This window comes from Malus domestica, chromosome 16, assembly GCF_042453785.1.
Source record: "Malus domestica chromosome 16, GDT2T_hap1".
NCBI lineage: Eukaryota > Viridiplantae > Streptophyta > Magnoliopsida > Rosales > Rosaceae > Malus > Malus domestica.
Genome location: NC_091676.1, coordinates 18,554,570 through 18,566,736, shown reverse-complemented (window position 1 = coordinate 18,566,736; position 12,167 = coordinate 18,554,570). Strand labels below are relative to the sequence as shown.

The window sequence follows — 12,167 nt, the reverse complement described above, 5'->3', positions numbered from 1 at the left end:
TAGCAGCAACTTTGCCGGAATGCGGTTTGAGGGTGATGACTCATCAGCTATATTATATGTAATGCCACCATAAAGTACTTTATGGGCTGTGTAGCTGATCAGTCTACACCACTTGGCCTTTGGGTAGGTAAGCAAGTGGTCTTCATGAACTGCACCAAGTCAGAAAAGGCCTTTCGCTGCCTTCTGGGCTTCAACTGGGCTTCGGCTATTCTCCCTTTCGGGCCTCCTTTTGGGTCAACTCCTTTCTTGAGCCCAAAGTTCAAGTTTTGATCCAAACACTTGGTTTCTTGCCGTTTGGCCGGAAAATAGACAGAAAGTTGTGGACTTTCTGAGCATCAATTTAGCGATTGGGAAGGAAGTTCAAGATGAGACTGGGTATTATGGGATCATGAGGACAAGATGAAGCTGGTGGTGTCCTTGATTTGCAAAGTATCGGATATGCCACATTATTTGCTGCACGTATTTACTGTATATAGCGTAATTGTGGTATATTATATAGCTTTAGAATTTTATTACTGAGAAGAAAATTTCATGGCAATCAGAGCCGAGGTGGCTAAAAGATATTCTGTTAATTGTTAAACTACAGTGACAAGCATCATCCATCATTGTTTACTTTTAATGGCTAATTTACAAGCGACATATCAAGCTTATTTCCTAATTTACAAGTGAAAGGAGGAAAGAAATAAAAATTTAAATTAAATAGAAACTAAAATTCACTCTCGTTTTTGTCCTTTGTAGCAAAGTCAAATAATGCCGAAGTTCCAAACATATATAGCAAATCTCAAAAAAACCAACTCCCCAACATTTCTTTTGGAACTTTAATGCCCTAAACTTTTTCCTTTCCATTTTAAGATCCTTCCTTTTAAATTGACGTGGTAGCAAAGAGAGCTAACCTATTTGACACAGATTTACGGAGAGTAATTTGGCAAGATAAATTCTTTGTCTTACTAGCTGATGTGATTCTGACATTTTATGCTAATTTACAATCTAATATGAATACAAAAATATATAAATATCATTGATATTGCTCAACGTCGCAATAACAATGTATCGGGACTTACGTTGTATCAGTTATTTCCTTAAGACTCAGAAAATCACTAGTTTGAATCTCCGCCCACCAGTAACATAGTTTGTATCAAAAGATGTGGACAGTATGGCACAAGAAGTTTATGCCGCTGTTACTGACTGTGAACTGAATAGTAAACTCTTTGCACAGTGGTGTTGGCATGCATTGCGTCCACGTGGAAGTCCCTGAACCTCATACCTCAGAATCTGAGCAAAATGTTTTAAGGGAAGGAGCCTTCATGCTTCTACGCATGGCAGGCATTCTCTTGCTTCTACTGCAATCCCTTCTCTCTCTCCTCTCCTCTCTTCTCTCTCTCTCTCTCTCTCTCTCTGTGTTAAAATTTAATTGAAACTCAAACTCTCATTCATTCTCTCTTCTGCTTCTTCTTCTTCTCTCCCTGTGCGTATATGAGAATAATTTATGGAGTAAATGGACAACAGGTACATGGGTCTTCAGACACTATTACCCAAATTATTATAATTGTTGTTTTTGATGCTGTTTCAATACTTCAACCCCAAGTAATTTTTATTTATTTTTCAATTTTTTGATCACATATGCAGATATGCTATTGTATATTGGAACTTGATATTTTTCCCTTTTTAGTTATATATTCATGTTGGATTTGTCTTAAGTTATCAATTTCTGATTAGAAACTATTTAACATTTGAACACCCTTTTGTAGTCCTTGCAAAAGGGAAAAGGAGGTTTCCTGAAGAATGAAGAAGTCTGTTCAATTAGTACTGAAAAATTCATGTTTGTTCCAAAAATATTATCTCAATATTTATTTATATTTATAGATAATACGAGCCTGGAATATTTGCATCTGAGAACAAGAGGGTAGTTGATCAGAAAAAGAAGAGAGAGAGAGAGAGAGAGGGTATTTTTCTTTTTCTCATTAAAATTTAAGCTTGCAATGAATTATTTTTTAAACCTGCTGAAGTTTAATCCCCTTTCTGTTGAATGGTTTCACTATTAATTGCATCGAATCCTTCCACAAGGAACTTTATTATGTATATATGATGGCTTGCAGATCAATTTTGTTGCTTATTGTGTAGTTGCTTCGCCACTTGCCTATTGGATTGTACTTGTGTTTAAGTTGGGGACAGTATTGATGTTGTTTGGTAGTGGGTCGCTAGACCAACTCTAAAACTTTGGCGCTTCAGGATGCTCATGCATCAAGATCGCTGTAGGTGGTGTGCAGTTTTAGTATCTGTACTTTTTTCAGTCAGAGTGAACTGGCTACTTAAATTTATCAATCCCTTTGCGGGAATAAGCTTCCCAGTCTAATTCTCATCTTGTTGAACCATAATATATCATAGTACGTGTTCAATTTACTTCATGTGTTTCCATGGTTCATACCTGTGCGGTGGTAAATTTGCTAGCTTTATATACACTGTTGGTCCAGTCCCTAACAGTTTAAGACTTTTGGGGTACAATGGTTATCTAACATGGTATTGAAGCTATGGTTTGCAGGAGGTCTTGGGTTAAAAAACCCAGTAGTCATTCCCCACTTCTTCGTCGGTTTACATGGTGAAGGGTGGGGATGCACCTATATGTCTCTCTCTGTCTGTATTTCTCTGCCTCTCCTCCAAGTGCAGGATAAGGCTATATGTGAGGGAGGGTGTTAGCTTGATTTATATTGTTGGTCAATTCTGTTTACAGCTTAAGCTTTTCAAGTTCAGTGTCGTCTAACAGTATTTTGTTAATTAATTCAAATAACAGAAGAATCTAATCAAGTACCTCAAAAACTCTATATATCAATAAAGTTTTGAAACCTGATTAAAGATTGTATTAATATCACAGGTAATAGAACTCTATGCTTTCAACTGCCAATCCCTCTGATTTACGGTTAGGTATCCTTATTGCTCAGCCAGCTTAATGTGTAGGTTGCATCTATCTCATAGCAAAGGATTCATAGTGGATATAATGTGGCTGATGCGCCTTGTGATGTGCTACTTTTTTTGTACCAGTCTTTTTGTTGTGCTACTTTTTTTTGTCCCGGTTGGTTTGTTGTATCCTCTGTGAAAAAGGGATAGTTGATAAGCCTCCTTTTAGCAGGGCATTAAATTTTCGAACATCTTCATAGAATAGTTTCTAATTATTGTCCCCATGGTTTTCAAAATAGAAGTGAGAGGAGGATCGTCACATATTTTTATTAGAAGCCTAAAATTTCAATGGGAAGTGATTGTTATTTTTCTTGTAGGAACATAGAGCCTGTGACTGATTTGGGACTAGTTCTGGGTCATTCAAATCAATGCATTCAGAGAAAGTTGAATGGTGATTCAGGTGCAGGTGCAAATGCAGGTTCAAGGATACACATGGCATTCGTGGCTCCCGATCCCCTTTCAGAATTAGTTTGGAATACAGATAAAGGTTCGTGTCTAAATTGAGCTGATTCCATCTTTTCCAAACAGAAAAATCTTACTTTTCTTGGGTTGCAGGTGTAAGCAATGTCACTCTTTCACCACCACAAAGCAATAAAGGTGGGAGGTCTGCTGCTGACAAGCCTATTGATGACGAGGACTTTATAACAGCACAGACATCATTTCATCTAAAGAGCGAATTTGCTGGTAAAGATATGACTATGTCTCCCACAAGCCATGCTGGTGTCATGCCATTATGCGGGTCAAGCCATGACACGGGTGAGGCCTTTTTCTTAAATATTTGTTAGTTGAGTATAAACACAAGAGTCTTTAAGTTGTAGGATGATGAATTTGTAGCATAGTTTTGTTACGTTGTTTGTTTATTTATTCCCCCCAAAAATTACTGTGGGAATTGTTGAGTAACTCCTCTTTGCAGGAACTGTTGGTAACGTGGAGGAAGAGAAGGCGGCTGTGGAACTATCTGTTCTGTACAACCAGGAGGGGACTTATAGTCAAGCGAATATCGAAGTAACTGAAATACCTCAGATACCTGAAACCAGAGAAAATTTCATTACAACATTGACAGGTGAATTCTGCCATTGACATTTTCAGTATTGCAAAGTTATTTTGGTAGATGAAATTTAGAAAGCTCCTGCAGCTTATGTTCAAAATGCAGTAAAATTGTTCGATGGGCCATTTTTCCAGTATATGTTGCTCTGCCGACAACAAACCTTTTCTTCATTTTGCATACAACATGTTATTGATTTGATTGTACACCTGCAGGTAACGGTGACAGAGAGGGGGCTGATATCTTATTAGTCGAATCAGATCAAAAGATACCTTTTGTGGAACAAAATGAACCATTATTGCGGGATCCCCAAATGGATCTTGTTTTGGCTTCCGAAGTTAACCCAGTGAACGAAAGTAAAGCTTCGGGTGTCCCTGTGGTGAATAAAAAGGCACAACGCAATAGGCCTTTGGATAAACTAGAGGCAACAGCTGAGAATGATTTAATGACTCTCAAAACCCGACATGCTTATGGTGCAGCGAGTCAGATTTTAGGTCCAGAATCTGTCCCAGGGGTTAAGGACAGGTTCGATCAGGGTCAGGAGAGGGTTCCTGAAAACGAATCTGTTCTGGACAAACACTATCCTAATAACAGCAGAATCCATATGCATCAAAGGAAAGGAAAAGAAAAATTGTTATCTGATGGAGATCCTAATGGAAGAATGCCAGAAGATGAGAATGATAGCCATGAGAGTGTCGAGAGCTGTAATAGCGCAGGATTGTTTTCATCAGGCAAGAAGAGGTGGAGATCTGAAGAAGAGTTCATTGTTGGGAGTAAAAGATTCAGAAAGAAAATTCAAGAAGCTCCGATTTCCACATCCTATATTAGACAAGATAGCTCCTTCATGAATTGGATATCAAGCATGGTGAAGGGTTTTTCAAAATCAATGCAAGATGAGGCACCACCTCTTGCTCTTACCCTTGCACATCCTGATCATGGAGATGAGAATCCTGATAATAAACGTATCACATGTAATACAAACCAAGATGATGGAGTAAAAAGTATCGGTTTCCAGACGATTTTTCAGTCCTTGTATTGCCCAACTGCAGACTGCCAAGAAGCACGGATGTTGAGTGACAATCATAAAATGGGAGAAATATCAACGGAACTCGAGCCAGCTACTTCTCCAAAAGTCTATCATGGGGAGAACGTTAATTTAGGCCAGGAATTTCTACTGTCAGTTGAGAAGTTCAACAAATCTTCATCTGGAAATGAAGTTCGTTCAGCAGGTAGTCAGGAGAAATGCCATACTGGTTCCGAGAAGAAAAAGAATCCATGCAACTTTCCGTTTTATAAAGGGAAAGATAGAGTTATCCCTAATTCTTCTCTGGGTAAACGCAAGGAAAGGAGGATCGAGAATTTTGAATCTAGCTCACAATTCAAAGGGAAGACGACTGGGGAATTTGGTTATAGAAGGGACCTTCTTGGAAGCTTGTGGATAACTCGGTTGACTCCAAAAACATCTGGTCCATCTTTAATCGCAGATCATTACAACAAGAGTGCTGATGGAGTTCTTGAGAGCTCCAATGACCTCAAAAATATGGGAGCCAGGGAGCAGTTTGCTGAAGATTTAGTTATTGTCATTGGTAACGATCTGCAAAATTGTGCGGCTGAAAATGAGGGCTCATCTGCTTTCAATAGAAACAAGGGCCAGAATGATGAAGCGCCCATGTCCGAGTTCAGCCCTATCATGCCTTGCTCTGAAGTCAGAAGTTCGGAAGGAATGGCTTCTGTTTTTGCTAGGAGATTGGATGCTCTTAAGAACATCACCCTACCTGGTGCCACAGGTAATGCAGCCGATGAAATCACGATGTGTTTGTTTTGTGGCATAAAAGGTCACCATTTACAAGAGTGTTCACAGATAAGAGAGACAGAGCTTCAGGAATTATTAAGTAAGAGCAAGTCCTATAATGTAGCAGAAAATCTTCCTTTTTTCTGCATTAGATGTTTACAACAGAGTCATTGGGCCACTGCATGTCCTAATGCACAGTCAATGGGGCAACCGCAGTTGGAATGTAACGTTTCTTTTCTGGATTATTACTGCAGTCAGAGTGGAACGAATCTCAACTCAAGAAATGATGGAAATACGAAGCTCCCAACTGGTACGGAGATCAAGTTTGAAGCTTCTGTTGCTCATACATGTTTTAACGAGGACCATTCAAGAATGGAGACAGATATAGATATGAGCTGGAAGGATAATGCAATGGGAGCCCCTAAGAAAAGGGCATATCGCTCAAATTCAGTTATGAAATGCAGTGCTTCGAGTTCTGTGGAAAATAAGTATAAAGAAAATCAGATGATGCCCTTGTCAAAGTTAGTCAATACACAGATTTCAAATGTACCAAAAGGAATTGTTGAGTCTGTAAAAAGGCTTCGCTTGTCTCGTACAGATGTCCTGAAGTAAGTTTAGCATACGAAGTAGCCTCAGTTTCTATTTTCTTGTCAAATCTTATAAGAGGAAATTTTCTTGCATAAAGCAGTTTGTTCGATCACTCTGATAATTGGCATATGCACTTCTAAGTAGCGGAATTGCCTAATTATTAATTATTAATATCCTTAATACTACCCCACTAAACTACATTACTTAGCACGCAAACTACATATGTTTATATAAATCTTCAAGTGGATATTCTCATATGATCATGAACCTTCAAAAAATCTGACCAAGAGTGAATACAAAGAACTCGGTACGACCATACAGAATATTTAAGCAGCTTCATCCTTGTGTCTTTTAGTTATTAAAGCATGAAGAGCTTCCTTCTCTTACGCATTTAAACTAGTTCTTGTGCGTATTTGTGTTTTCTGCAATCAGGTGGATGGATTCTCGCACATCACTCTCACTACTCGAGGGGTTTTTCCTGCGCCTGCGGCTTAGGAAGTGGGAAGGACTTGGGGGAACTGGATACTATGTGTCTTGCATAACTGGTATGACTAGAATTAAATCATGCTTGTTTACTAGCTTTACCAAAAATAACTGCATAGTCTAGTGCACTTCTTAGATTACTAAGTTGATGTTTCTCTCGAGTTCTTTTTTGTTCATTTTTATTTCTGATGTCATCAGGCTCTCAGAGAGAGAGTTGTCCACTGAATGTGAAAGACTCTATAGCTGTTGTTGTTGGGGGGATTAGATGTATGGTTAAGAGCAAGTATGTATCCAACAACGATTTCCATGAGGTAATTATAATCTGACTTGCTAACAAGTTACAACTTGATTCAACTCTGATAGCGCATTTACTAACCCGTAATCGGAATGAGAATAAGGAATCCGATTCCGATTACGGATTATACCTGTGTTTACTAAAATTGGGAGGAATCAAAAGTGCGTGGGGCCCACACAAAAAATGGAATCCAATTCCTGAAATTGGAGGATTTGGATTCCCAACATATACAAGGTATTTGGATTCCGGATTGCCCAAGCAATCGGAATGATAATTTTTTTTCCCTTTATGCCCTCACTTACTTTCATTATTTCCAAGATTATCCTTTTAACCCTAGACTTATTTTCCCCTTGTTGCATGTGCTACTAGCTCATTAAGCATAATTCTATGTTCATCCACATTATGCACAACTTCATACATATGCCGAAGAGAAAAAACTACAACTTGAGCGAGAAAATTTAGATATTAAAGTCAATACTTAAATTTATAAAAAAAAATAAACAAAATCATTTTAGTATGTCTGTGAAATAAAAAAGCAATTTAATTTTTTCTTACTATTATATACTATATCAAATTTTATTACAAAAAAGTATATAAAATATTTGATTTGAGACAAGGGCATTTTAGTAATCATACTGGTTTATATTCCGATTCTGCTGAATTAGTAAACAGCTTTATGGAATTTTATTCCGATTCCGAACAGTTTTAGTAAACAACTTCAACAGGAACTGATTCTGATTCCACCTCATTTCAATTCCTCCTTAATCCAATTCTTTCTCAATCCAATTCCTCTCAATTTGATTACGGATTAGTAAACGCGCTATGAGTGTAGAATGTATTCCCACTATTAAAGGTTTTTCTGGTCTTATATTTCATTGATATACGCCTCTCCTACATAAGGATTATGGCCAAAAAACGGAGTTAATAGTTGTAAACCCTTTCTTCTTAAGACGTGCTAGCTTGTCTGTATAGCCCTTAGTTGTGTTATAGGACTCCATGTTTTATGAGATTGTGTCACTTTCTTTTGGACTTCTTGCTTATGCTCTACTCTACAACAATTAACTAGGGTTTTGTCATAATAAGATCACTATCATCAATTAACCGTAATCCTGGTAAGTGCACATAAAGATGTTAGAAACTTGATGTTCTATTTTCTTGCTGATTTCACCTCCTCATATATTGCAGGACGAGCTGAGGGCGTGGTGGTCTGCTACCTCAAAGGGCAGTGACAAGATTCCGTCTGAAGAAGATTTGAGAGAAAAGGTAAAGAGAAAACGAATGTTAGGCTTGTAGTTTTCGGCATTTATAAATTTCCGCTTGGTTTAATTTTCTCATGAAAAATCAAGAGTGAGGTGAGGATATGCCAGATGTACTCTGTGCATAGTTATTCTGAAATTTTCACCTTGGATATTCTTTTGGCTGTGTCAATCATTATTGCTATACAGTCGGTATTGATGTGTGGATACCTAAAATGTTACACAAATATTAGATAAGGTGGCTCTATGTCAACGAAAGTGGGCGGCTTCTACTGTAGATGTATGTGCGTCTCAGTGTGAAGTAAACTTACGTAGTCCGGGTTCTTACCTATCTCAATCATCCAGTGATATGTAGTCATGTAATGAACAACGGATGAATGAGATCGGTGGAGGGGGTAGGACCCCGTTGCCGGCTTTGGGGTATTTAACACACCGAGTTTTTTATCGTTACATTCTTAATCAATGATTCGATGACCAAGATGTAAAGCCAACAATACTGGAGTACAGGATATAGGAGGTTTTACCTGGTTACTTCCTTCACATGTTCGAGAAATTTACCATCTTTATTGAATGACTTGTATAAGTCTTCAGTGAATTTTGTAACAAGAGGAGTGAATCTTAGGAGGACGTGGAGAGAAATGATGAGGGTCATGACCTGACATAGTCGTTAGCTTCAACAAGACAACGATCGCTGGTATTGATGAAATAAGTACAATGACAGTCACCTACTCACCTTTCCTTTCAAATATTTCGTTTTCATTGATCGATTTGTGGTCGAAACAACATTCTAAAGGAAATTCCTTAATTACATACTTTGCGCATATTTTATCGAGAAATAACTCGATGAAATATAATAGCAGATAATTTGTTGCATAAGTCATACTCATGGAGAAGAGATCCTCTTCGAATCTTTTCCACCAAGGCCACCGGATCAAGTGATCCGGATCTTTGAAATTTCATCTAACGGCTAAAATTATTATAACTTTTAAGGAGTCAAAACAGATGAGCCGTTAAATGAGATTTCAAAGATCCAGATCACTTGATCCGATGACCTTAGTCCTTCTCACACTTATGATCACTCATGTTTTTAGTTTATAATCGCAACGACCTTGTTTAGCCACACCATTAATATTAAATTATTAATTGATTAGTGTTAGAGCAGTTATGTTTTTATTTAAATATTTAAATATATTTATGTTTTATTTTATTACCAATATTAAAAGTCAATTAATTTGGCTTAAGGAGTTATCTCCCCTAAATATAAAACATGCAATCAAACCGTTTTGTTTTCTTTTTCAGTTTGAATTGACTTACGTTTTGTCCCGTTGTGGTTTTTATCCGTTTTGATTTCAATTGCCATGATTCCTTGCGGTTTGGATTTCAATTGCTTTGATTCCTTACCGATTGTAATCTCAACGTATTTTTTTATTATAATATATATATATACACACACACACACACATCAACATATACAAAAAAGACATACAAATTATGCGTATGAAAAAAAGACTAAGAGAGAAAAAAAACTACAGCTTATATATTTTTTTTAAAATTGAGTTCTGAAAGCAACATTTAGAAAAGGTGTGAGTTTGAAGGTTCTTTCATTGTGCAAGGAATAACTTATCAGAGGAATAAGATTCTGGGGTGTTTTATCCTGGGGACGAAGTGGTATTTGTGAACTGCTTGCACACTTTGGGCAGAGCCGTGAAACGTCTTAAAGAGAGCGACTTAGTCCGCAATTCATCCCAAGAATCATTCACTACTCAAGGCTTCTACATTTTTTGGGTAACTTCGTTCCTTTCTATTCAGTTTTCAACAATTTTAAGACGAATTCAATATGCCATGCATTATAAGGAAAACTCTGCTTCTCAGGAAAATCTTGTTGAAGAGTGATTGATTGCAATGATATCAGAAATCAACCTAGTTGATGGATCCGAAGGGTGATGGGTGGACATTGGTGCTTCTCGCAATTTTTGCTATGATCGTTCCCTTTTCAAGACCTATTCTGTGGCTGAGGGAAGAAAGGTGTTGTTGGGTGATTCGCACTCAACAGATGTTGCTGGTACTGGAGATGTGGAGTTGAAGTTCACCTCTAGAAAAACCATGATACTAAAAGATGTGATGCACACTCCAGCGATAAGGAAGAATCTGGTCTCAGGCTTTCTTCTCAACAAGGCTGGATTCACTCAAATGTTTGGAGCAGATACGTATACTCTTACTAAAAATGGGGTTTTTGTGGGAAAAGGGATATGCTACTAATGGAATGTTTAAATTGAATGTTGATAAAATATCTACTTCTTCTTACATGTCTTCTTTTAATACTTGGCATGCTAGACTTTGTCATGTTAACAAAAGCTTGGTTAAGAACATAAGTAACTTAAGTTTTTTACCCGACTTATCATTGAATGATTTTGAAAAATGTGAATATTGTAGTCAAGCTAAAATCACCAAAACTTCGCATAAATCTGTCAATAGAGAATCTGAACCACTTGACTTAATTCATTCCGATATATGCAAATTTGATAAAGTGTTAACTAGAAATGGAAAACATTATTTTATTACCTTTATTGATGATTGTTCGAATTACTGTTTTGTCTATCTTATGAAAAATAAAAGTGAAGCTATTGGCATGTTCAAAGCTTTCTTGACTAAAGTTGAAAATCAATTTAATCGTAAGATTAAAAGATTTCGTAGTGATAGAGGACAAGAATATGAATCTACTGAATTTGTTAATTTGTTTAAGTCTCATGGAATTATTCATGAAACTACTACTCCTTATTATCCTAAAATGAATGGTAAAGCGGAAAGAAAAAATCGAAATCTTTGTGAATTGATTGTTGCTACTTTACTTAGTTCAGGAGCTGCTACTTATTGGTGGGGTGAAATTGTGTTGACTGTATGTTATGTATTAAATAGAATTCCTAACTCAAAAACGAATATTCTCCTTATGAAATTTGGAAAAATAAGAAACCAAATGTGTTGTATGTCAAAACTTGGAGTTGTTTAGCTTATGTGTGTAAACCTGATCCAAAAAGATCGAAATTGGCTAGTAGAGCATATGAATGTGTTTTTATTGGTTATGCATGTAATAGCAAAGCATATAGATTTTATGATTTGAAAAACCATGTCATAATCGAGTCACTTGATGCTGATTTTTATGAGAATAAATTTCCTTTTAATCTTCGAAATAGTGGGGGTTCTAATTCTTCTAAAATTTATGAACCTACTATTGTAGAACATAGTCAATCTGCATCAGAACCTAGGAAAAGTAAAAGAGCTCGAATAGCTAAAGAGTTTAGGCTTGATTTTCATGTATATAACTTACAAGAAGATCCTAATACAATTCAAGAAACTTTAACTTCTTTAGATGCAGATTTGTGGCAAGAAGCTATAAATGATGAAATGGACTCCCTGGAGTCAAATCAAACTTGACACTTAGTGGATCTTCCACCTGGTTGTAAAACAATAGGTTGCAAATGGATTCTTAAAAGAAAATTAAAACCTGACAGTTCAGTTGAAAAATTTAAAGCCCGACTTGTTGCCAAAGGCTATAGACAAAGAGAAAATACATATTTCTTTGATACCTATTCACCTGTGACTAGAATAACATTTATTCGTGGATTGTTTGCTTTAGCTTCTATTCATGATCTTGTTGTGCACTAAATGGATGTTAAAATAGCTTTCTTAAATGGGGAATTAGAGGAAGAAATATATATGGATCAACCAGAGGGTTTTATTATTCCAGGACAAGAAAAT

At 36.8% G+C, this 12,167-nt stretch overlaps 1 protein-coding gene across 7 annotated transcripts; it reads left to right on the top strand.

Annotated features, from left to right (window-relative positions):
- The first annotated feature begins 1,112 nt into the window (after window positions 1-1,112).
- Window positions 1,113-10,715, top strand: LOC114821958 (uncharacterized). 7 transcript variants are annotated; one of them, XM_070815186.1, is made up of 10 exons: window positions 1,317-1,506; window positions 1,864-1,943; window positions 3,270-3,439; window positions 3,508-3,708; window positions 3,866-4,015; window positions 4,213-6,397; window positions 6,810-6,922; window positions 7,059-7,171; window positions 8,341-8,418; window positions 10,039-10,715. In XM_070815186.1, the coding sequence occupies exons 3-10, from the start codon at window positions 3,385-3,387 to the stop codon at window positions 10,087-10,089; spliced, it is 2,946 nt and encodes a 981-aa protein (XP_070671287.1). In that variant the 5' UTR covers window positions 1,317-1,506; window positions 1,864-1,943; window positions 3,270-3,384; the 3' UTR covers window positions 10,090-10,715. The 7 variants fall into 7 exon arrangements, with proteins under 7 accessions (XP_070671285.1, XP_070671286.1, XP_070671291.1 ...); XM_070815184.1 differs by lacking the exon at window positions 1,864-1,943 and having other exon boundaries at window positions 1,113-1,506; XM_070815185.1 differs by lacking the exon at window positions 1,864-1,943 and having other exon boundaries at window positions 1,113-1,506; window positions 10,025-10,715.
- The last annotated feature ends 1,452 nt before the right edge of the window (window positions 10,716-12,167 follow it).